At 46.1% G+C, this 26,064-nt stretch overlaps 1 protein-coding gene across 1 annotated transcript in view; it reads right to left on the bottom strand.

Annotated features, from left to right (window-relative positions):
- Positions 1-25,611, bottom strand: part of LOC309857423 (2'-5'-oligoadenylate synthase 2-like) — a 34,454-nt gene extending 8,843 nt beyond the window's left edge. The window contains 10 exon segments of the mRNA XM_082750140.1: positions 885-1,167; positions 4,645-4,887; positions 10,257-10,721; positions 12,598-12,739; positions 13,190-13,398; positions 13,400-13,432; positions 16,353-16,465; positions 16,468-16,527; positions 17,321-17,609; positions 25,247-25,611. Coding sequence (XP_082606266.1) covers positions 885-1,167; positions 4,645-4,887; positions 10,257-10,721; positions 12,598-12,739; positions 13,190-13,398; positions 13,400-13,432; positions 16,353-16,465; positions 16,468-16,527; positions 17,321-17,609; positions 25,247-25,444 — 2,035 coding nt within the window. The 5' untranslated portion in view covers positions 25,445-25,611.
- Positions 25,612-26,064: the final 453 nt, after the last annotated feature.

Raw genomic sequence — 26,064 nt, 5'->3', positions numbered from 1 at the left:
ATTCTCTCTCGAGGTCCCAACCCGCCAGGTCCCCTTGATGTCTGCTTGGGATTTCTTTCTCAGTGACTGATTCCAACCTCCTGACACCAGAATCAAGAACCAGGGTCAGATAAGAGAGCTGGCGGCCTCAAGGGCATTTGCAGAAGGGTGTGCTTCCGCGGCAGCCATCACTAATGCATCCCGGCACTCTTGTTCTTGCCCAGGTGGGACCCCATTTCTGACACCGTCCCTACAAGGTGGATCCTAGCAGCCACCCATCTGGATGAAACCTGATTCACCTGGGGTTGTAGCTGATACTGTTTACTCCAACCCCAGGACTCTTCGCCTGAGGACAAACGCAGACAAGGGTGATGGTAAGTTGGGGAATAAACATCCCACACTGTATTTGGTTGAGGGGTACTCTGTGCTGTCCCCTAGAGTTCTCCAGGGGCACGAAGCCAGAGGCTCATTTGGTGACTTTGTGATGCTTCCTCCCTTCCCTATCCCTCTCCCCTACTTCCCTCTCAGCAGTTCCCAGGACTGCTTATCCTCACATCTTTGTCTTAGGGTCTGCTTCGGGAAAAGCCCAAACAAGGACAAGCCCTGGCACCCGTGATAAATGCTACAGGAGGACCCCAGCTTCTGCTTCTAACACCTTCCCCTCTGCCGCTCTCATCTCCTCTTGCAATCATGTATTTATCCATAGGATTCTTTGGTAATTGTTTCCCAAGCTGATCAACACAATGGCCTGAGTTGGGCCAGCCCCAACTGAGCCCCCAGCTCAGGATGTAGGTTGAACAGATGATTGCAGGTGTCTGCAGCTGGCTGTGAATGAGAGGTGTGAGAGTTCAGGTCTCCCTGAGATGGCAGGTGTGTGCATCTGATGGGCTTCCCCTCCCCCTTACCCAGGGCCCTATAGGCAGGCACGATGGTGACAGTGATGGGCTCTGCCGTCCTCCTGGTCTCAATGGTGAAGACAAGAGCATCGGGGTCTCCCTGGGTGATTTCCACGTCCTTGAGCCCAAGGGCCAGCAGATCCTGGCAACACAACAGCTTCTTCCATATCAGACTCAGAATGTCTTGGTGGTGCTTGGCCTCTTGCTGGAAGCTGTGGAAACAGCTCAGGAACACCACCAGTTCTACCTCCAAGTTGTTCCTGACTGCTGTGCTATTCCCGAAGGAGCCTACCTGCGGAACACAGAACCCTGTCATCTGCCACTGCCTGTGCCAGGCAGTCCCTGGTGCTCCTTACGTGAATTATCCCATATCCAAGGCTCCCCACAGCCCAGAAGTGTGGGCGGGTAGTACCAACATCCCCTCTTACAGGCGAGAAAACTGAGATTTCAAGAGAAGTCACTCGCTCAGGGTCACAGAGTACACAGCAGAGCCAGGGTTTGAACCCAGGCAGCCTGACTCCAGAGCCCAGACATTGTTTTGCTGCTGAGATGGGGTGTTCTAAGCTGCAGAGTGGTGCCTCCTCCAAGAGACCACTGAGGCCTACTCCCCAGGGTATTCTGAGCATTTGGGCATCTGAGCCTTTCATGATATTAAAAAGTTGGGAGCAGGATTGCCTGGTGGGTAAGAGCCAAGGGGCAGCCTGACTTTGACCTTGACTCCTGCACTTGTTTCTCATCTCTGGTCCCTAAATGTGAACCCTAATTCATCGTCTGCAAAATGAGAGTAATCGTGGAATGTGAGTCATGGGTTCCTGGGAGGATTAGATAAGAGAAGGTGTGTGTGTGTGTGGGGCTTGCCATGGGCCCGGCATGCAGGAAGTCAGCCGTATAGCCCTCATCCTCTTCTTTGTCTCGTTTTGACTCAGATCATCCCTTCTCTACCTGGGATTCAGTTTCCCCATCTGGATGGAAGGAGCCTGAGCCGGATGATTTGGAAGCAATCTATTTGATGTTCTGAGAGTCTAGACCTGCTCTCCAGCCCCTCCTGCCTCTGGTATACAAAGCCCTACAAATATCTGGCCTCCTGTCTTTCTCACCACAGGCTGGGAGATCCCTCAGACCTGAGGGTGATTACCTCTTCTGGCAAGTGGAATCACGACAGATTGATTGTAATGCAACTGTCATGGGTTGAACCTTCACGGTGTCTGGCACCATGGAAGGTCCTTTATGCCCATGGTATCTTTTATTTAATCTTAACACCCACTGACTGGGGTGGGGACTAGTCACCCCAGTAATTGTCCATTGTCCCCAGTGTACAGATGAGAAAGCTGAGACAGTGGATTCATGGCCAGGAGTCATAGTCATGGTCAGTTAAAGGGTCAGAAGACAAGGTGTTCTGACAAGGTGTTCTACTTCTTTCTTCCCTGTGCCCCAAGTCTCTGTGCCCCAAGGCCCTAGTTCTGAGGAGAAGTCTGCCATCTTTTCTTCCTCCTTTTTTTTTTTTTTTTTTTTTTTGCATTCTCTTTCTGCACCTTCATTGAGATCCAACATTTCTGCTGGGGATGGAACCCTGTGTGCGGATGAAGGGCACATTCCCTTGAAAGCTATGCCCAGACTTCCTGCCTTTTGCAATGAAGACCCAGGTGGAGACTAAAGGACATTCTTGAACAAGCTTCGTGACTTACTCCAGTCCGAGTCTTCTTAAACCCAACTCATTCGAGCATTCATTCATGTGAACCAACCAAGCTCCAGATTTTTGTGGGGGTGGGAAGAGGGTTTAGAACGTGCATAAAGCATTATTTCTCCTCTACCATTGCTTTGGGGGTATCACTCTTATTTTATGGTTTTGGTGGGAGGGGGAAGTGGCTCGGGTCTCCAGGGAGAATTTGAGGGCTGGGTAAATTCCACTTCATGTCATCAAAACTCATTCAGTTGGTCTCCAGACTACCCCCCCCTTTCATCCACTTCACCCTCAAGATTGTCAGGGGTGGGGCAGGCTGGGGGTGTCTGCCTGACTCAGAGCAAGAATTTATAACGGCGCTTTTGTTTTGGTGCATTTACCATGTGCTTATCTCTTAGTTTACATTGATGAGGCTTTTGCTGGACAAGGAGGAAACTGGTGATGATGATGATGAGACAGTAGGTATGAGAGATAAGAGGAGTCTAAGAAGGAAAGGAAAGGAAGCCAAGAGTCAAACCGTGGTCTGTCTAAATCCTGTGGCCTCAGGCTCTAGGTGCTGGAGATGGGTGTAAGGAAGGGCTGGGGACCCAAGATTTCTAAATCCTTTACTGAGGTGAGAACTAGAGCCCTAGGCTGGGGTCAGGCACCCTAATTCTAGTCCTGCCTTTGCCACTAGCTCACTGTGTGAACCTGAGACATCTCTCACCATCTCTGTGCTTCAGTTTCCTTAATGTTTAAACAAAGGGTTGGCTGAGACTGATTCTCCAGGGCCTTTCCAGGTTTGACCCCCTTGAATTTTGATTCTAGCTAGGACAAGAAGCAGCTGAAGGAAGGGCATGGGGAGAAAAATCAGTGGGGTTGGCCTAGAGCACCGGCTGTGGAATAGATAGATCCTGGTTCAAATCCCAGTTCCCCCATGAGCTGTGTGACCTTGGACAAGTCACCTTACCTCTCTGAGCTTCCACTAAAGAAAACGTCTAATCAAAAACTTACAACAGAAAAGTAGGAAGAGACTCCAATAAGCACTCACATATCCAGGCAGTTAGTTCTAGCAATCTAAACTCCTTGCCACATTTGCTGCATTAAAACCTTGTTAGAGCAATTACAAATACTGAGGAACTTTGTCTCTGAATACTTTAGCATTTTTAAAAAAAGATTTTATTTATTCATTTGAGTGTAAGAGAGAGAGAGAGAGAGCACAAGCAAGGGTAGAGGCAGAAGCAGATTCTCCACTGGCAGGGAGCCCGATAAAGGCCTCAAATCCCAGGACCCCGATATCATAACCTGAGCTTTTTTTTTTTTTTAAAGATTATTTATTTATTGTCAGAGAGAGAGCGAGCACAGGCAGACAGAGTGGAAGGCAGAGTCAGAGGGAGAAGCAGGCTCCCTGCGGAGCAAGGAGCCCAATGTGGGACTCGATCCCAGGACGCTGGGATCATGACCTGAGCTGAAGGCAGCCGCTTAACCAACTGAGCCACCCAGGCGTCCCATAACCTGAGCTTTTAAACACAGATGCTTAACCATCTGAGCCACCCAGGCACTCCTGCTTTAGCATTTGTATCCAACCAAAAAGAGCACTTCCTCCTGGCCCATAACCACAAAAGGATTATACCTAAACAATCAACAATGCCTCTATTATCTAATATTCAGGCCATATTAAAATTTCCCTACTTGTCCCCAAACTGTATTTTATGGATGGTCTATTCACACCAGGATCCAATCAGAGACCTTGCATTGCATTTAGTCATTATGAATCTTAAGGGTCCGAACCTCCATTTTGCTCATCTGTAAAATGGGAAAAGAATCGTGTATACCTCAAAGGGTGCATGAATTAGAGCTCGTGTATTGTAAGGGATTAGGCTAGTGCATTCCAGAAAAGTGAACTATTGTCATGAGTTTCCTTACCAGACCTGTTCTGCTCAAGACAGAAGCAGGGTAGGGTGCAGGCAGCTCAGTGGGATGCCCTGACATGTCAGCCGCGTGGGCTAAGGATAATGAGGCAAGAGGCTCCCAGCATCCTCTGGGATGAGGACCCTCATGCTGCCTTTGCCAGGCCCTAGCTTTATGGATGGAGGGGACCAATCTCACCTTGAGCACCTTCAGCACCCGCACCTTCTCATCCAGTCCGCAGTCGCCCTCAAAGTGCTCTTCTCTCAGGAATTGTTGCACAGTCTGCACAGCCTCCAGAACCTCCACTTTCTGCTCCTGGTAGGGCTGCAGCCATTGAGCCACAAAGGAGTCCAGCCTGGAGGCAGGGGTGGCATACAGCTCCCTGGTCAGTGCCATCTCTGAGCCAGAGGACCACCGCTGCACAGATATATAGCCACACAGCTATCCGGCTCCCTGCACGCCCACTTCTTTAAGGGGGCTCCTCCTCAGTTGACTGCCAGCACCCTGCGGGGTAGAGGGGCCAGAGTGGAGAGGAAACCAGGAGGTGACTGGGCTGACCTGAGTTTCTCTTCTTGGAGACCCTTTGCTGCAGCAGGGGCCCTCCCGCTGGGAGTTCTGGGGCCACCTTAACAAGCTTGACTTCCAGCCTAATCTTTTTGCTATCAGTTTCGATTCTCAGCTGCTTTGGTTTCCCTTTGATGACATTTGGAAACTGAAATTGGCTGAGTTTAGCCCTGGAGGAGCCAATGCTCCCAGTAGGTCAGAGTGGGATGTTCTCTATCAGCCAGTCACCCCACATTGTCATATGAACCCGAGGCTCAGAAAGATGGGGACTTGCTCATGGTTGGTCAGGGTGAGCTGGGGGAAGCCCAAAGATCCAGAGTCTGGCAGAACAGACTTTCAGTTCTGGTCTGCCCTTTGCCACACTCTACTTCTCTGACCCTCCCATAACTGACCCATAAAAAAGGGGTTAGTAATCATACCCTCCCCCATAGGTTGTTGTCCAGATTAAGTGTGAGAACACTGAGCACAGAAAGCACTCAGTAAATGCAAATATTATTATTCACTCATTAAGTACCTGTTGGGCACCTGCTAGCTGCCAACAGTGTTAAAAAGACAAAATAAGATAGGATTCCTGTCCCCAGGGGCTCTCAGAGCTGTAGGGGAGAGGGGCAAGAGATTCTGAGAGTCCAGTGTGACCCTTAAAAGATTACGGATCTGGCCAGGAGGAAGAGGAGGGCAGACCACAGGCAAAGTAGAAGTCCGAATGGTCCTGGTGTGTGCCAGGGATTGAGTTGTCAAATATGCCTTGGCACAGAGGGTAAGGAGGAGAGAGGTGAGAGATGTTCCTGGACAGGTGGGCAGGGTTGAATAATTGGAATGCCATCATTCATTCATTCAATAAATATTGAGTAGTTACTATATGCCAAGCCAGTGCTGGGGATACAGCAGGGACTAGACAAAAATCCGTGCCTGCAGAGGGTTTACGTTCTGATGGTGGAGACTGACCATAAACAGGAAAAATAAGTCAAATCGTAGTAAATAAGACAATGAGAAGTGCTAAGCAGAAAAAGTAAAGCAGGGCAAGAGGTTAAGATATATGGGGTGTGTGTGCGTGCGTGTGTGTGTGTGTGTGTGTGTAGGATTGTTTAGATGTTCAGTCTCAAATAAGGTGGTTGGAAAGGCCTGAAAGGGAGATATTTGAGCAAAGACATGAAGGAGGCAGAGTGAGCCATGTGTATGCCCGAGGGAAGAGGATGGTTCATGGCAGAATGAGCAGCAAGCGCAAAGGTCCTGTGGCATCAGTGTGCCTGGTGGGTTTGAGGAATAACAGCATGACTAGAATGGGATGACCAAAGGGAGAGACTGTGAGGAGATGAGGTATAAGTGGTAAAATGTTCGGGTGCAAATAGTGTAAGATCTTGAAGACCATTCATTAAGGCTGACTTTTACCCTGAATGAAATGGGGAGCCATTGGAAAGTTTCAAGCAGAAGAGTGAAATGGTCTGACTTTCTTATTAATGAGATCACACTGGCTGCTAGGGGAAGTTTAGATTAAAAGCAGAGGGTAGCTGTGAAGGTGAGAGGGGAAGCAGGGGCTCAGTTAAAAAGCTACTGCGATAGTCCCAACAGGAGGGCACCTGGGTGGTTCAGTCTGTTAAGTGTCTGCCTTCCACTCAGGTCATGATCTCGGAGCCTAAGATCGAACCCCATGTCAGGCTTGCTGCTCAGTGGGGGGAATCTGTTTCTCTGCTCCTTCCCCTACCTGTCTCCTCATGCTCGTTCTCTCTCAAATAAATAAATCAAAATCTTAAAAAAAAAAAAAAAGTCCCAACAGGGGAATCTGGCTGCTTGGATCAGAATGGTAGCAGTGAAGGTAGGGAAAAGTTGCATGATTTTTTAAAAAGATTTTATTTATTTATTTGAGAGAGAGAGAGGGAGAGAGAGAGAGAAAGAGCATGAGCTGGGAGGAGGGGCAGTGATAGAAGGAGAAGCAGACTCCCCACTGAGTAGGACTTGATCCCAGGACGCTGGGATCATGACCAGAGAGGAAGGCAGACACCTAACTGACTGAGCCACCCAGGTGCCCCTGATTTAATTTTTTTATTACGGAAAATTTCAAACATAAACAAAAGTGGAAATAACAAAAGGAACCTCTGTGAACCATCATTCAGCTTCCACAATGATCAAACTGAGGAAGGAAAGGGTTAAGGTGTAGGGAGGGAGGGATAGGGAGCCCCTGACTAGGCTCTGAAACTATTCCTGGCAGGCAGAGGCTCTAAGAGAGGCTGGACAAGAGATAAGGGAACACACCAGACCACCGGCCCCGGATGTTAGGGAGTCATTTTCTTTGGTGGCTACAGTGTAATCACAGAAAAATTACCAGACCTCAAAGAAATGAGTCATTAAGGGTGTTACCAATAACACCTGCTCAAACCAAGATGGCACGAGAATCTCAAGGTCACAAGCTTCCTGGTTGAGTTTTCAATAAAGGACCCACCCTGAAAACCCTCAGTGGAAACCCATGAGGGACCCCTCTCACTCTAGAGAGCATTTTTCTTGCCTTTCTGCTCTCACCTTCACTTAATAAACTTTCACTTCCCTTGACCCTTTTGTGTCTGGCAAGATTCATTCTTCAACCCGGTGAGACAAGAACCCTCCGATCCTGCAACAAAATGGCATTCGGTGATTCTTGCATCCACGTATCCTCTCCTGTGTTATTTAAGCATGAACCCCAGATGTTGCATCATGTTCCTGCAACTATTTTGAATATAAACAGATCTTGCTAATGGATAGAATATGGTGTGAGACCAAGACTGGACCAAAGGACCATTCCGAGGCTTTGGTTTGGCAACTGGAAGGATGGAATTGTCCTTAAGTGAGATGGTTAAGACAGGGAAGGGCCAGCGTAGAATACTTCCTAACTTCAGTATTCCTATCTGTAAAAAGAGAGAGAAGGTATTATGCATACTCCTCCACCTAAGTTCCCGGGCAGCCGTGAGGACAGGAATCTAATGACATCATGTCCATAAAGACTCCTGGTGTCAATGCCAGGCAAAGGCACAGAGTTATTAAGTTACTAAGTATTAGAAAATAAATAATTTTATTGAGCTGCAGAAGCAGATATTAGTCAAGGCTTTGGGGGCAAAAAAGATACCCTACCTAGTCGCATTCACTCAATGAGTAGGAGTTCATTCAATTTAGGTTAATGATGGGGGGATTTGATTTTTTTTTTTTTAAACAGGCTGGTCTAACAGCACCCTGCAGCATCTCTCCCTGGGGCTGTGAGTGCTTTTGATTCTCTCTTGCTATTCATGGCTCCATTCTTTGTGCAGAGGGAAGACTTTTTACTCATACGTAGACTTGACCTTGGGAAGTTCTGCTCTGATTGCATTTCTGCTTAGACATTCACGCTCATTTAGCTATACTGGGAACTGCTGTACTTGGTCCCACCCCCCAGGGCTCAAAATCAGGCTAAGTAAAACCAATAGATGGGAGTCTATGCTAGGTCAGCTGATCACTCTGGGTCCAATTAGGTTTGGACAGATGAGCGAAGCTATTGGGTCGGAGCTTGTTATGGTTTACACTATGGCATGGAGCGCATATGGGTGATTGGGCAATTTCAAGGAATGAGACAGCAGTTACCATGTGGTTTCTAAAATAGCATTGGGCTGAGACCCTCAGGAAGATAAGAGGGAAGAATTCAAAGTCATTCTTTGGTTCATTCGTTTATTGAGCAAGCACATGCTGAACATGTGTGCCAGGTAGACAGCATTCTAGACCATGGGGACACAGGAATAAGGCCCTTGTCAAGTCTCATTAGATCAGAGAGACGAATGATCCAACAACAGAACACAACAAGGGTTCCAAGTGTTTTCATGGAATTCTAAATTGGGTGTGGGGGCAGGAAGTGACCCAGTTGGCTGTGGGGGGCTTCTAGCAATGGTTCTCAACTGGAGCATGCATCAGAATTACTTGGAAGACTTGTTTGGACACAGACTGCTGAACCCCATCACCAGAGGACCTGACTCAGGTAAATCTGGGATAGCTGCTGAGAATTTTCATTTCTAAGACATTCCCAGGTGGTGTGCTGATTCTGCTGGTCTGGGGTACATACTTGGAGAATGATGACTTAGAGCTTTGAGTGTTGACAGATAGAAACACGAGGGAAAAGGGATAGTTGATTCGGTCACGGTGTCATGATCCAGAATTTGGTGCTCTGGAGCTTCGAGAGTTTGGGCTCACCTGGTGTGTTTTGAGAGTGATGAGGAGAGAGTGAGAAGCAAGCAATCACTTAATTGTCAAAGACCTTGAATGCCAAGACAAAGAACTTAAACTTTATTCAATAGGTAATAGGAGCCATTGGAGGACTTCCTGCAGGGAAGGGTACATTCATACTTATGCTTCTGAAAATCACAATGGTCTGGGTGGAAAGGGGTAGGTGAGGGAACAGAACCATAGAAATCTACATCATGTGCAGCCTGACCTGGGGACCTGTGGCTTTGAATCGAGGAGCTAGGTTCTTATCTCACCAAGTCGAAGAATGACTCTCACTAACAAAGGAGGGTGAGTAAAGCAATAGAGTTTTATTAGGAAAGGTACAGAAAAAGCTCTCAGGAGTGAGGGCTCCCAATGTGGTTGCCACTGAGGGCTTGTAGTCTGTCTTTTTTTTTTTAATATATACTTTTAAAAAATTTTAAATAAACATATAATGTATTATTAGCCCCAGGGGTACAGGTCTGTGAATCGCCAGGTTTACACACTTCACAGCACTCACCATAGCACATACCCTCCCCAGTGTCTATAACCCCACCCCCTTCCCTCCCCCTCCCTCCCCTCGCCCACCCTCAGTTTGTCTTGTGAGATTAAGAGTCTCTTATGGTTTGTCTCCCTCCGGATCCCACCTTGTTTCATTTATTCTTTTCCTACCCCCAAGTCCCCAATGTTGCATCTCCACTTCCTCATATCAGGGAGATCATATGATAGTTGTCTTTCTCTGATTTGTAGTCTGTCCTTTTATTGAGAAGTGACTGGGTGACTTATAGCCTTGAGTTTCTGGTGCCATCTTGGCTTGAGCATGGGCTATTGATAACACCTTTAATGACATACTTCTTTGAGGTTTGTTCATTTTCTATGATACATTGTAGCCACCAAAGAAAAATACTGCCGACCATCGGCCATCTGAGGTCAGGGGGCTGTTCCCTTATCTCTTGTTCACTCTGTCTTGGTGCTTCTGCAAGTCTCAGAGCCTAGCCAGGGACCCCCATCTCTCCCTGCCTATACCTTAATCCTGTCCTCACTCAGGTTCTCCTCGTGAGTAGGATGGTGTCACAGTCTTTAATCTGCAGGTCTGAGAGGCTGCGGTGATTCCGCAGAGTCCGACTCTGGAATTTTAGTATCTGATCCACCACAGAAAGTCCCCCAGCTTCCTCAATCTTCTCTTTCAAGTCACGGATGGAGTCCTCAGGGTGGATGGCGTAAGGTTTGCTGTGGCCTTTAGAGTCCTTCACGAAGACCTGAATCTCACCAGGGAAGGTCTCCAGTACCCGGATGTTCACTTTAGAGAAGATCCCATAATCTGCTAGTGTCTTCCGGCTGCTGAGCATTTGTCTCTCCCCACCTGGCTCCTGGAAGGAGAGACGCTGCTGCCCGTAGAAGCCCCATATCCTCCTGATCTCTATTTTCATCTTCCAGATGGGACTGTAGGGGTTCACTGAGAATGTCCAGGCCTCCTCTCCTGCCTTTTTCACCGTCACCTGGACATCCCTTGCTGGCTGGAAGGGAAGGAGGACAGATAAGGACATCTCACCGTCATGGCTGTTGTCTCCAAATCCTCTCCTTCCTGCCCACTGACAATATGACTGATTGCCTACGAAGATACTTACAGTAGGAGAAAGTGCTATTGGTAATTTTCTCAGCCAACAGGTATAAACTGGAACTGTCCCAGGCAGAGCAGAACACCTGATCATCCTAGGCTTACCTGACCATTGAGTCGCCTGACTTGCCTTCTGACTCACCCTGATCAGAGTAACAACCGGCAGCAGTCCTTGAAGTAACCATTCCTCCTATGCGGAACTGTTCAGAGTCCCTATCTGTCCCATGGGGATAACATTAACACCTACACAGGTGTTTGGGCTACTCTAGGTTAAATCATTTAACAGATGGAGGTGGTCAAGGATATTCACTGTAACAGCAAAAGTCTGGAAGTAGCTTAAAAATCTTTCAGTGGGGCAGTGGTCACAAAAGAGAAGGTACTTTCCTCCATTGGATCAAGATATAGCTGTTAATCCAGGGGGACTCGAAGTCTAGTCCAAGTGTGTGTCCCTTGTCCTGGCATAATTAGCATCACCCCATTTCATGCTCAAAAATATCCTGCTTTGGACATTGTGTTACATGGTCAAGCCCTTTTAGGTCTACAGGTGTGGATATGGAATTGCCTTTCTGATAATTTAATTGAGTAACATAAATAGCCGAATAGTCTAAGTAAATAAAAGCAAAAACACAAAAAATTTAGATTACGGTCAGACAGGAGCGTGCTAGTGTGTGGGCGGCGTATCTATCTACAGAAGGAGATGCAGGACATCGATAAATGGATGTTGGGGAGAAGGCGGTACCTAGAGCCTGGGAAGGCAACTTACTTTAGTTGTGTGTTCTTTTCAACAGTGTGATTTTTAAAATTCTTTGCTAAACATGTGTGTTACTTTTTCACAAAACGATAATATTAAAAAAGGTGGTGGGGAGGGTTCTTAGCAAGACCTGGAGGACAGTCCCATGAATCTTGCCTCGCGGGAGCCTCCTGGTCCACTGGACATGCCTGTCAGTGGGCCAGGGCTGGGTGGCAGGTCCTTCTCAGGCGCGAGGAACTGCTGCAGATCTGCCTTCGAGGCCAGCCACAGGATTTCCCTGCAGGCTACGAGATGTGGGACTGGCAATGAGATCTCTAGGGGAGTAGCAGGTTAGGGAAATAAGGTCTCTCTCAGTTGAGCTGATAGCCACCTCCTGGTCTTTGAACCCTGGATTCCTATAGTGTTCAGACCCAGGACTGCCATGGTCATGTGGGGGAAACCTGTGAATGGGGAAGGGAGGGTCGCACACTAGGGGTGTTGCTGTCTGCAGTGGAATCCAGCGCTCCTAACTGATCGTTTCTGGATACATCTCTGAAATCTCTCTCTTTTTCAAAATAAAACTTATTTTTAAATATTTTTAGTAATCTCTACATCCAACATGGGGCTCAAATCCACAACCCTGAGATCAAGAGTTGCATGCTTTTTGACTGAGCCAGTGAGGTGTCCCTTAAATCATTTTTGACAGCAAGAAGTTGAGCTTTCAACAATGCATAATAGGGAAAATGTTACCCCACAGAGGGTATGTATGTGAAAGGCTTTGATTATATTTTTCCAGTGGCTACAGAGCAGGGAAGAAACTGCCCATTTTGCAGATGAAAGAACTGAGGCCAGACACTTAGAGCAGAAGGGGAAGACTTGCTGGTTGCCTGGGATATCTCCATGGTGTGGGGGGGTGCTACCTGTCCTGGGTTCTTAGAGGTGCTGTGGCCAGAAGCTGAGAGGGTTCACTGGGGGGGGGGGGTGCTGAAGTGAGGTCAGTACTGGGTCATGACTGAGGCATGGGCTGGCATGGGGATGATCATACCTGTATGTACCAGGCCTGGTTGGGGTCTTCAGTCCTGAAGCAAGCCTGTTCCAGTTCACGAACAGCCTCCCTGGCCACCAGGTCCCATCTCTTTTTGCTTCCCAGGTTGTTAGTAGGATCAGCTGGGTCCAGGATAACTGGCCTGAGAGAGAGAAAGGGAAGTAGATCTCCATCACACTTAGGACTCTGGCCTCTGTCACTGAAGTCTGTAGGACGTGCAAGGCCTCCTTGTAGGGAGGCCTCCCTGCAAGCTAAACCTAAGTTGGCCTGGTCAGAGTGAATCTCGGGGATTCTGCTTAGAACGATAGGGCAAAGGCACTCTCTCTTGTAGTGAAAGGGATGAGGGCAGATGAGGAGACTGGAACTGATGGTCGCCTGAATTCAAAGGCAAAACACAGGGAAGGGCAGGGCTGAGTGATTTCACAGACTGCAACCCTAATGAAATAGCAAACATCTGGATCACACCATACCTGAAGCTTCATTTATCCTTGGGCTTCTCAGTTACAGAAACCAATAAATTCCCTTTGTTTAAAAAAGCGTGTGAGTTGGGTTTCCTGTTCCTTGAAGCTGAAAATAATGCCAATATACTCACCTGCGTTCCTTCAAACATTGTTTGACATACATTCTGACAGTCTCATTTTGGAAATCATAGTACTTGGTCCAATATATGCAGATGTTTTGATAATTGATGAGGAGTTCCATCACAGCTCTATACCCTTCATCCAGGCTGAAGTTATCGCTTTGGTTTGTGCCTATTTCCCAGGCATAGATGGTCAATAGCTCCAGTGCATATTTTGGGGGGCAATGCTGCATTTCGATATTTAGGTTTCAATTTCTGTGGGTTTGGGGGAAAGGGAGACAGAGAGAGAGAGAGAGAGAGAGAGAGAGAGAGAGAAAATAAATATGAGATGCTACCCTGGGAATTGAGAATTTCTAGTTCTCTCTGTTTCTAGATCCCAGTAATATTTTGTCAACTTCAGGAATGCCAGGCTGGCTCAATAGATAGAGCATGGTACTCTTGATCTCAGGGTTGTAAGTTCAAGACCCTGTCATGTATAGAGCTTGCTTAAAAATAAATAAATAAAAATAATACAGAAAAGAACTACTTTGTCAACTCCATTTTGTATCTGGACTATGTAGCAAGTCCATGAAATTTGAAGTGGGTCTAGAAGCTTGGTCTCTAGAAGAATTACGTCCCATGGCCAGCAAAATTTCCATGAAAGGGGAAATTGAAGCCTCTCATGGACATTTTAGGCCCCACAAGTCTATGTTCTTGAGTTGGGATGGGGGAGACAATGCAGTATGGTGAATATAGGGTCTAATTAAAGAAAACAAAGCATATAGACATACTGAAAACATAACACAAAAACCAGAACAAATGGAAAGATGGAAAAAGAGTTAAGAGTGTGAAATTTTTAGTTCCTCAAAAATTCATTTAGAAATTTATTGCAATTACGATTTGAATCCCACCAGTTTTTTCTTCTTCTTTTTTTTAAAAGATTTTATTTATTTATTTGACAGACAGAGATCACAAGTAGGCAGAGAGGCAGGCAGAGATAGATAGAGAGAGTGGAGCAGGGAGCCCAATGCGGGGCTCGATCCCAGGACCCTGACATCATGACCCGAGCTGAAGGCAGCAGCCCAAACCACTGAGCCACCCAGGCGCCCCTCCCACCAGTTTTTTAGTGGGAGAAAAATGATCTTAAGATTCAAATATAGGAATAAATGCTTAGGAAATCCAAGAAAATTGTGAGAAAGAAAAATAGAGAGGTTGGGATTTGTTTTCTCAGATATGTCTCATAAAAAGTATGTTTTTGGTGTCAGAATAAGCAATAGCCAAGTGTAACAGAATGGATAGCCCAGAACTAGTTCCCAGTAGATTAAAAAAACTTAACAAAGACTGACAAGGGTGATGGAAGATGGGAAAAAATGCACAACCCAACAAATGATGCTAGCACAATTTTCCCACCATTTGGAAGAAAATAATGATGATCCCACTGTGGCAACAAATACCAAAATAGTTTATAAATGGAGTGAAAGTATTTGTGAAACATAGTAAAAGAAAATTAGAAGACCACCTACACATGGTGGGCAAGACAGAAAACCTACAACCCAGAAAAGTCAGACCCATTTTTGTGTCTGGTTTTTTTTTTAAGGATTTTATTTATTTATTTATTTGACAGAGAGATCACAAGTAGACAGAGAGGCAGGCAGAGAGAGAGGGAAGCAGGCTCCCCGCTGAGCAGAGAGCCCGACGCGGGCCTGGATCCCAGGACCCTGAGATCATGACCTGAGCCGAAGGCAGCGGCTTAACCCACTGAGCCACCCAGGCGCCCTTTGTGTCTGTTTTTAAGTAATCTCTACAATCATGTGTGGCTTTGAACCCATGACCCTAAGATCGAGGGTTGCACACTCCTCCAAACGAGCCAACCAGACATCTTTCTTTGTGTATTTTATTTTATTTAATGATTTTTTAATTCATTTTAGAAAGAGAGAGATTGCCTGAGCATGGGGAAGAGTAGCGGTGGGGGTGTGAGGGGGGACAGAATCCTCCAGCAGACTCCCCGCTGAGCCCGGAGTCCCACTGGGGGCTGGATCCCAGGAGCCAAGATGGTGATGTGAGCTGAAACCAGGAGTCTGTCCTTCAACTGACTGAGCCACCCAGGTGCCCCCCCCAACTTTGTATATTTTAAACATTAGAAAAATTATATTGTCAGAGATACTTTAATTAAGGGCCATAGTGGAGTGCTCTATTGGTGAAAACATTGTAATACATGAGAAATAGCAGTAAATATCTACATAATTTACAAAAAGCTCTCACAACTTATTAAAAAAACCCCAAAATACCCAATGGAAAACGATGCAAAATACATCAACACGTTAACTCCCCTAAGTTCAACTCCAAATGTCAGTAAGCAAATGCATTTTTGCAAAGAGTGGACTACAGAAAGAGTAAGGCATCATGTGGGTCCACTTACGTGAGCTCTGGGCATAGCAGTGTGAACAAAGAGAGAGGAATGAAGGGACAGTCTCCAAAAACATTTTTGGTATCATTTCAGGCATTTCATCTGAATTTTACCTTCCTTTTTATACTTCTTTTTGTGCATTACTTGAATTTTTCACAAGCCCAATGTAATGCTCAAATAATCAGAAAAAGTGATTATTATTATAAAAACTATTATTATTATGAAATGTTATTATTATAAAAACCAGCCTAGCATAGTCAGGCACCTTAGTGTTTAAATCTCAGCCTAACTTTAGCCCTTGAGCCTCAGTTTTCTCATCCCTGAAATGGGGCTAATGTAGAATGCCTACATGACAGGGTTGCTGGAAAGACAGAAAAAATATGCAGAGCACTCAGAAGACAATTAATGCTCAGTAAACAGCAGCTTTCTTCCCATTGCTGTTACATGAAATGCCTGAGGTCTGAAGTCTGTGGAAAATCACATTGGCGGAACACTTGGGTGGCTCAGTCAGTTGAACCTCTGTCTTCAGCTCAGGTCATGATCCTGGAGTCCCAGGATTGAGCCCAAGTCAGGCTCCCTGCTCAGTCTATTTCTCCCTCTGCTTTTCACCCAGCTCTCTCTTTCCACCTCCCCCAATAAATAAACAAATCTTAAAAAAAAAAAAAAAAGAGTTAGCATACGCCTGCCCTCCCTCTTGTCTCTGCATCTCCCAGTCCAGCACCTCCCAGGCCCGAGCCGCCCAGCCCTGGCACCCAAGCCCCACACCCAACCCCGCTCTGAGCCCCATACCTGCTGGTGCCAATACTTCACCATCCACAAGAGGTTCTTTAGCTTAACAGGGCGACTTTTCACAAAGTGCCGCTGCAACTCTGTGAAGCTGGGCGAGAATTCCCCGGGGGGGCACCACTGGTTATTAAGTCTTCATAGATTTCCGGTGATGGTTTAGAGTCTCGGCAAAAATTTTCTGGGAGAGAAAAGAAACTGGTTTAAGAAAATCCACCATCTGAGGACAAGAAGATGGGAAAAAACTGCTAGGTAGAGAGGACTCATAAATGATTTCACAGAATCCCCACTCCTGTATTCTTTCCCCTATTTTACATCAAAACAGGTAGAGGCTTACTGAGTTTGGTAGCCCCCTCAAAAGTCACAGAGATTTTAAATGACTCACAATGCCCAAAGACTTTACCCTCTGTTGGGCACTGGGCTAAGCTCACGGAGCCTTAGAACAGCTCCATGAAGTAGGTAAAATTAAGTGGAACCATAAAGAGCACCATCTTTGTGGATCAAACATGGTCAAATATTGTCAATTTCCTATGGTTCAACCTGATACTATCCCATTTAACAGGTTGGTACATTGAGTCTTAGAGGTGTTAGATACCTTGCCCAAGATCACAGTTAGTAAGTCTTAAGCTAAAATTAAAAGACATTAAGAGTTCGGTTTTTAAAATGATTCCAATCTAATCCTAACTCCAAAGACCTTGAAGTGCTTTCTTATCCTGGTGTTTCCCAGAGGGTCACAGAGGAGTCTCTCCTTGAGCTGGGTGGGAAAAGTCCCCTCTCTCTCCAGCATGGGGCATGGTAGCACATACGTTTATGGAACGACTTAACTTCAAGATACAGCTCGAGTTGCAGCCCCCCCAGATAAAGTGAACTCTACTCTCTCTCCCCTGGTTTCTACTTTCCTATACCTCCCCCAACACCAGTTTGGTGAAGACTCCCTACTAGTTTCTTGGGCCCCAAACCATTATTGTCTTTACTCAGAGCATCATAGGCTGGAAGCACATCCACTCCAATGGCTTTACTGTTCTTCCTGAGCTGGACCTGGAAGGACAGCGAGCGGGGGACCCTGGTGGTCTCTTTCCGTGGGACCATGGTGATGCTGTAGGCTAGGCTCCTGCTGTACTTGGTCAGTCTCTTCTTAATGAAGTTGATGACACATTCGCGGTGGTCTGCCTGGTCTTGGAAGCTGGAGAAGCAGCTCAAGAACAAGACCAAGTCCACATCAGAGCTGTAGTTCAGCGTTGTCCCCTTCCCAGAGGAGCCGCCCTGGGGAGGAAATTAATGTTGAAGCTTCGCCTATCTTGGGGCCTGAAGCTTTGAGGTCAGGGTGAAGCCAGAGGCACCCATGTTAGGCTGTTTACATAGGTGCCAAAAGGAGACCTTGGTCTCTTCCATATGTGGTGGACTTTGCTGACCACATCTCTTTGTTAGTTTAGACAAATTAAGTGCATGATTAACTATTCAAAGATATAAATGAAAGGTAAAACTCCACTGTACCTCAGGCCCTAAGCTCCTTCTGCAGAGGCACCCACAGCTTCTTCTGTATTATTCCAGAGATGCTTGATGCCTAAACCCATGCTGTCCAATATGGTAGCCAAGAGCCACATGTGGCTAATTACATTTGAATGAAACGAAATTTATAAATACAGTCTTTCAGCCATACTAGCTTCCGTCCAAGTGTTCAATAGCCACCCACAGAGAGTGATGGGGGGTACATGTAGAGAACATTTCCATCACTAGGTAAGTTCTATTGGACATCTCTGGCCTAGCCAGACAGACTTTAACATATATATTTTGTATATACATTTTGTGTGTGTAGGCACAAACATATTTTTTGGACATTGTGTCTGTGCATGTGCGTATATGAAGGATGCTGGAAATCCTAGTGCATTGGTAGCATACGTGTTCATAGAATGAGGCCCAGCTGTAGCCTTGAAAGGTACATCGTAAATCTTTCCTCCTGGATAAGAAAAAAGCTGGAAAAGGAATTTAGGTGTCACGGACAAGCACCCAAATTCATGGGCAAGGTGATGATGGAGTTTCTCCATTAGAGGGGGACTGAGAATGATGGAAAGTCCTGCCTGCCTTTATTTACTTCACTTGCAAATGATCTTCTTCTTGCCTGGTCCTTTCCCCCACTTACTGCTGATGCACTTGCAGAGAATGAACTAGAAAACTACATGTTCCTAATATTTGGTCAAAAGAAATCTCAACAAGAAAAGCAGAAATTGTTTCCTCTTTCTCAAAAGTGTAGAAATGCATCCACTGTCCTGAGGCCTGATTTGTGGCCCAGGATGTGATCTACTCTGGAGAATGTTCCATATGCACCTGAGAAGAATGTGTATCCTGTTGCTTTAGGGTGGAATGTTCTCAATATATCTGTGAAGTCCATCAGGTCCAGTGTGCCACTCAAGGCCCTTGTTTCCTGGTTGATCTTCTGCTTGGATGATCTGTCCATTTCAGTGGTGGGGGGGGGGTTGTTAAAGTCCTCTACTATTACTGTATCATCAATGTGCTTCTTTAACTTTGTTATGAATTGGTTTATATACCAGTCTGCTCCCAGGATAAGGGGCATAGATATTTACAATCGCTAGGTCTTCTTGTAGGGTGGACCCTTTAATTATGTTATAGGGTCCTTCCTCATCTCTTTTTATAGTCTTTGGTTTAAAATCTAAACTGTCTGTTATAAGGATTGCCACCCCAGATTTCTTCTAACGTCCATTAGCATGGTAAATGGTTTTCCACCTCCTCACTTTATGTCTGAAGTGTCTTTGGTCTAAAATGAGTCTGTTGAGGTACTTGGGTGGCTCATTCGGTTAAGTGTCTGCCTTTGGCTCAGGTCATGATCCCAGAGCTCTGGGATTGAGCCCTGGGTTGGGCTCCCTGCTCTGTGGGGAGTCTGCTTCTCCCTCTCCCTCTGCCTGCTGCTCCCCCTTGTGCTGTCAAAGAAATAAATAAAACCCTTTAAAAACAATAAAATGTCTCTTTTGCAGACAGCCTATCAATGGGTCTTACTTCTTTATCCAATCTGATACCCTGTGTCTTTTGGTTGGGTTATTTGGCCCATTTATATTCAGAGTAACTATTGAAAGATACAAATTTAGGGCCATTGTATTATCTGTAAAGTTACTGTTTCTTTCTGGTCTGTGTTACTTTTGTGCTCTCTCATCACTTAAAGGATCCCTTTTAATATTTCTTGTAGGGCTGGTTTGGTGATCACAATTTCTTTTAGTTTCTGTTTATCCTGGAAGCTTTTGATCTCTCCTTCCACTCTGAATGACATCCTAGCTGGAAAAAGGACTCTTGGCTGCATGTTTTTGTTTTTGTTTTTGTTTTTTAATTTTCCAATTAGTATTCTGAATGTATCATGCCAGTCCTTTCTGGCCTGTCAGATCTTTGTGGATGGGTCTGCTGCCCATTTTTTAACATTTCATGAAATCTTTAATAAAATTAAGGAGGGATCACTGTTATATTAAAACAAGACAAACTGGGATGGCCTGGCTGGCTCAGTCAGTGGGGTTGTGAGTTCGAGCCCCACACTGGGTGTGGAGGTGACTTAAACATGAAATCTTAAAAAAAAAAGACGAGTAAAAAAGGACAAAAAAGTGCATACTATATTATTGCATTTATACAAAATTCAAGAACAGTTGAGACTAATCTATGTTGTTAAAACTTGGGCTATGATCAGTTGTCTCTGGTAAGAAAGAGAGGGGAACATTCATCTTTTGATCTGCATGCTGGTTACACTTGGGAATTCATTAGGAAAATTCATCAGGCTGTACCTTTATGATTTGTACACATTTTTTCATATGTTAAACTTCATTAGGAAAGTATTCAGGAAGGGTACAAAATTATTTTTAGGTAATCCCTAAGCAAAATAAATACTTTTTTGAAGATTTTATTTATTTATTTGACAGAGAGAGTGAAAGAGGGAACACAAGCAGGGGGAGTGGAAGAGGGAGAAGCAAGCTTCCCACCAAGCAGGGAGCCTGATGTGCGGCTCGATCCTAGCAACCTCGGATCATGGCCCAAGCCAAAGGCATACTCTTAAGGACCGAGCCACCCAGGCACCCTAACCCTTTTAAGTAGGCTCCATACCCAGTGTGGAGCCCAATGCAGGACCTGAACTCACAACCCTGAGTTCAAGACCTGAGCTGAGATCAAGAGTCAGATGCTCAACTGAGCCACCCAGGTTCCCTTAGCACAGTGCTTTTGACATCCAACCATGCTGTTCCATATATTACCAGTTTGCTCCACTATTATCCCCATTGTTATAGGTTGTTCCTTGAGTTTTGACTTCCATCCCCCATCTGTCTGCTTATTGTTTACTGTACAGAGTTCTCAAATCCTTTTTGATGTCTGTCTAGTGTTTCAGCTATAATTTGTGAGGCAGTTTGTAAGAGCCTTACTTCCTCTTGGCTGGCACCAGAAATTACTAGTGTAATTTTCAAAAATCATGAGGCAATTTGGACCCCAGATTCCTATGTAATCTTAACTTTGGTACCAGGTTCCTTGACCTGGGGAAAAACAATAGTAGAAAAAGAAAGCATATGGATGTCAGTGGGGTGGCAGTGATCAGACATGGCCAGATGTCTTTGCAAAAGTTACTTCTGGTCCTAGAAGACTCTCCAGGCCACTCATGGTAGGAAATCTGTGAAATCAGTACATCGAACTCAAGAATTAATTCCAGAACTCTCACCGCAATAGTGATAAATGAAACAAGGGAAATTAGATGCAACTTAGAAAATCTAGCACTTAACAAGTTCCAGAAAGGCAGAGAGAAAGAATTGTTACGTACAACGCACAATGTAATCTCTTCCTTCCTCCTCATATAGAAACAGAAACGTTCATTACAAATGTGTCCTTTATGCCATTGCTGGTTTACCAATATTTATCCAAATATGGTGTTTAAATATTTGGCTTGGGACACCTGCGTGGCTCAGTTGGTTGGGCAGCTGCCTTTGGCTCAGGTCATGGCCCTGGAGTCTCAGGATTGAGCCCCGCATCAGGCTCCCTGCTCCACAGGGAGTCTGCTTCTCCCTCTGACCTTCTCCCTTCTCATGTTCTCTCATACTCTCTCTCTCAAATAAATAAATGAAATTTAAAAAAATTAAAAAAAATTGGCTCTAGGCATTGTTGATCTTGCTCATAATAGTTGGACATAGCTACTGCAGGAGTATTTAAGCTTCTAGAAATAAAGATCATTGAGAGAACAAGAGAAAAGGAGAAGTGATTTTTTTTTTCTTCTTCTCCAGTCTTCACTTGACATTACCCATAAAGGAGAGAATGGGAACTTCAAGTCATGGGTATTTGAAGTAACACAAATGGCAGGTCTCCAATGGAAACACAACACTTTTAAATCCACAGAATAAATTTAACATACGTTCCTTTTTTGGTGTTAGGTCCTGAAATCAAAGAAGCTCAAGGAGGCCTACAGCAGAAAGCATGCATCACAATCACTCCAGGGAGTTCAGATATTAGGAAGAATCAGAGCCCAGAAGTGCAAAGTTTGTATTTTTTAAGCAACTACAGTAGCCTTTATTTCTTGAAATTCCATTTGGAAGCTCATGCTTTGCTGATCGCACTCTTGAATCTTTGGCTTCAACTCTGTATTTAAAGATTCTTTGGGGGCGCCTGGGTGACTTAGTCAGTTGGGTAACTGACTGTTGATTTTGGCTCGGGTCATCTCAGGGTCATGGTATTGAGCCCTGCTGCTCTCTCTAAAAAACAAACAACAACAACAACAACAACAAAACAACACTCTAAAGATCTTTAAGGCTGCACATCCTTCTTTTGGCAGCCACAGTGTTAGAGGATTTTTGTCCCCCTAGTCCTGCGGTTCTTGGTCCTGCTGCTTGGAAGAATGAAGAGGTAGACCTGACAGAGTGGTGGGCAGCAAAGCAAAGTTTATTGAGTGTTAGAATAAAGCTCCTGGCAATGGAGGGGACTCCAGAGGGTTGCCATTTTGGCTTTCCTATCCAGGGGTTTTTATTAACTCTTTTGCAGGACTATCTTGAACAGCTGGAGTGTGGGCCCCCTGTGGATTGGCTATGGAGGTGTACCAGTCCAAGCTTTGATCATGCCCCCGTCTACCTGATGAAGTCCCAGAACCTAAGTCAGGTTCGGTGGGGTGAGGAGGTTCGGAGCCGATGACTAAAGAAAGAATTCTTAAGATGTCGTTGGTGCAAAAGGTGATTTATTAAAGCACGGGGACAGGGCCCGTGGGCAGGCAGAGATGCAGCTGCCCCGGGTTGTGAGGAGTGGTTGGTTATATACACGGGAGTTGGGTAGGTGAGGACAAAGGGGTGTTCAGAAGGGCTATTGGGGCAAAGAATACTATCAGGATATTGAAGGCTTAGTTGCTATCAAGTAAAGACAATTGGAAGTCTGGTGGAATGTTACATTCCTGCTATCAAGCATCCTTGTTAATGAGATTTAGGTTTAGAAGAAATTTAACTTTATTTACTTTTCCTTCTACTTCCACCTCCTTCGGTTTCTTATGGAGGGGAGGGTGACATTAGGGCTTGAGGAACTGAGTTCTGTGTCTTTAGAAATTGGGCTATTGATAAGGTAACTTCTTTGTTGTAATCTCAAGGATATTTGCAAACCAAGGGAGACTCCTGTCTTGCAGGATTGTGATCTCAGCAAGTTAACTATTTATCATTTTATGGCAGTCAGGGGTGCCTGAGGAATGCTACACCTATGGAGGGGAGCGGATGAAAGGGGGGGGGCAAGGCGCCAGCTCTTGCTTTGTCCTCAGCCAGCCTCCTGCTCCCTCATCATACCTATCGGGTTATTGTTCCCGTGTTGCTGCTCATTTGGGCTGACATTTGGAAAACCAACTGTCTCAGCTTGTGATAGTGACCCACGTTTTGTGGTTAATTGTTTTGTTTCAGGATATTCTGTAAGAGTCACTCCTACAGAGGCTGCTAGACAGGATGTCACTGTGGTCTTGTCTATGCTGTGAAACAGGATGCTGGTGGGGTTTTGTCTTAGCTGTCCCCGCTCCCTGTTTTCTTGTTGGGGACCCTGGCCCTGATTACCTAAGTGTCCAATCAGCTCCTCCTAACAATACCACCCCCAGGTGAAGCTTGATTTAGATTAAGCTTGATTAGATTCATGGGATGCCTGGGTGGTTCAGTCAGTTGGGCGTCTGCATTCAGCTCAGGTCATGATTCCCAGGGTCTGGGAATTGAGTCCCGAATAGGGCTCCCTGCTCTGCAGGGAGCCTGCTTCTCCCTCTGCCTGCTGTTCCCCCTGCTTGTATGTGCTCTCTCTCTGACAAATAAATGACAAAACGTTTTTTTAAAAAGTAATTAAATACATGAAAATTAAGGGAAGCTTCACAAAACGGAGTCTGAGGCCAGAGGGGGAGGTCACCAGGGGGAGAGGTACCAACGCCAATTATAGGAATTATCCATGCAGACCACCACAGAACTGTAAACAGGAAAGAAACATCAATTGCAGGCCCCAACAGGAAATCATGTACATTGCATTTTCTATAAGAAATTTACCCTGCAACTCAGCCAATGAGAAAGTCTCATTACTCTGACTGGACTTCCCTTCAAAACAACTCCAGCACCTTCCTCTTCCTTCTCCCTAAATTCCTCTCCTTTGTGTGTTGGACTTGCCTACGGTCATGCCCTAAGGGGCTTGTGCTGAGTTGCCATTCTTTGTTATAAAGTAACTGGTTGTTAAATTTTTTTTGTAGGTTAACAGATATCTTTCATTTAGCAAAATTAGCAAAATCTAGAGGATGATTAAAGCAATTTTGATTTAGGGTGAAGTTGGGTTCTGGCTCCAGAAAAGCAGGAGGAACAATAGAAATGACGCCTGGGCCGTCATCTTCTAGCCCCCCCCCCCTTAACCCTTGACTCTCCCGCCAAAAGGATGTATGCCCAGGTCACTTCTCCATAGGTAACCCAATACCTATGCAGGAAACAGGAGTATCAGGAGCCCCCACCCCATACCCTCCGATCACCAAATACCTTACCATACAGGGATGTGAACCCATGCCCAGCCTTGGCCCGATAAAGGATACCCACCGATTTTCCCGACTCCCCTATCCAGAGTAGCGGAACCTCGCCCGAGGGTGCCCACCTCCTCCCAGAGCGACTTTCCTGGCTGCCCTTCTCCTGAGCCTTGAAACTTCCCTGGAGAGTGCCTTTAATAAATCTTGCCTTGTGCCTTCCTGGCCTGGTGTTGTATTTACCTCGCCTGCAAAACTTTACAGGTGATTTGTTAAACGTTGAATTATGTGGTCAGCTCCTAAAAATCCCTTTTAACCCATGAAGTACTCACAATTGCTAGGTATATTCTAGCATAACTATGTACATATAGTACCATTTTAGGAGAAAAATACAGATTATAACTTGGAGGGTACAGTTGGTTTAAAATAAGATTTTATTTTAGAGCAAGAGAGCACCAGAGGGAAAGCACCATGAAGGGAGATGGGAGGGGGGAGGGAGGAAGGATTCCACGCTGAGAGTGGATTCCCGGTGGGGCTCTTATCTCCCCATCTCCCCCTTCCTGAGATCATGACCTGAGCAGAAACAGAGAGTCCCATGCTTAACCCTCCGAGCCACCCAGGTACCGCAACAGGTTTTCTTCAACAAGAAACACAAGCGGCCCCTTTATCAGACCTATTATTCGTATTCCACCTGCCCCCCCCCCCCCCCCAATCAGCTGGATCCCAAATAATTTCCTCCTCCTGATCATCCTCCTCCATCAGACTTGTTACAGTTCAAAGGCACTTTCCCAGTTAATCACGTCTCTTCCTTGTAACAAATCCTGATCAAAGAGGGGGCAGCCCAGAGACGAAAAGACCCCTCCCCCAAGGTCACACGGTCTCCAGGTCACACGGGCTGGGAATCAGAGTCAATCTTAAGTCCCCAGGAGCTCACCTTCACCACCTTCAGCACCCTGACTTCCTGGTCTAGAACCAGCTCATCACGGAAGCAGCGTTCCCGAAAGAAACGCTCTATTCTCTGCCAGGCATCCTTCAGTTCCTCCTTCCAGTCCGGGTCGGGCTGAAGGTTCTGCTCCACGAAGACAGACAGCGTGTCTGCAGGGGTGTAAGACGGGACCTCAAAGAACGCCATCTCCACCAGCCCAGGCGGCCGGCCCGGCTGGATTCTCTGGGCTTCTCTAGGCTTTCCCCAGAGGCTGAAGGGCTGGGGAGCTCCTGCTACCCCATCCGCAGGCGTTCGGCCGCCCACAAGGCTGTTCCTTCCGGCTCCTTCCTGCTCAGGTCTTTGGGAAACCGAAACTGAAAACCGAAAGTGACTTCCTGAAAATGCAATTTTCTGGGCACTCGAGGCTGTCAGGGAAAAGGGCTGAGTGTGGTGGGGCCGAGCGCCCTCTGCAGATCACCCGCTGAGTCTCGGTGTGAGCGTTTCCCCCACCCCCGTGCCCCATTTCCTGCTGCTTGCAGAGCAGACCCCCACCCGCTACAGGAGCTGGATTGTGTGGACCCCTGGGGGTAAGGAGGTGCTGAAGCCTGGGCGGGAAGGTGGGGGCTTGGGCTGAGCCCGAGAAGTCCTGGAGCCAGACCCAGAACCAGCGGAGCTCTTTCTTTTCTAAGAGCAATGGGAAACACACCTTCAATTTGCTACTTTGTTCCTAAGGTCCAGGTGAAGTTCCCCTTACCCGCGATGGTGCAAAAAAAATAGCAGAGCTTGGGGTTAGGAATTCAACGCTGCCCTCATCCCAACTCCGTCAA

The sequence above is a fragment of the Mustela nivalis genome (assembly GCF_964662115.1).
Source record: "Mustela nivalis genome assembly, contig: HAP1_SCAFFOLD_692, whole genome shotgun sequence".
In the NCBI taxonomy this organism is placed as follows: domain Eukaryota; kingdom Metazoa; phylum Chordata; class Mammalia; order Carnivora; family Mustelidae; genus Mustela; species Mustela nivalis.
The sequence above is the reverse complement of the archived record's forward strand: the minus strand, read 5'-3'. Positions and strand labels throughout refer to the sequence as shown.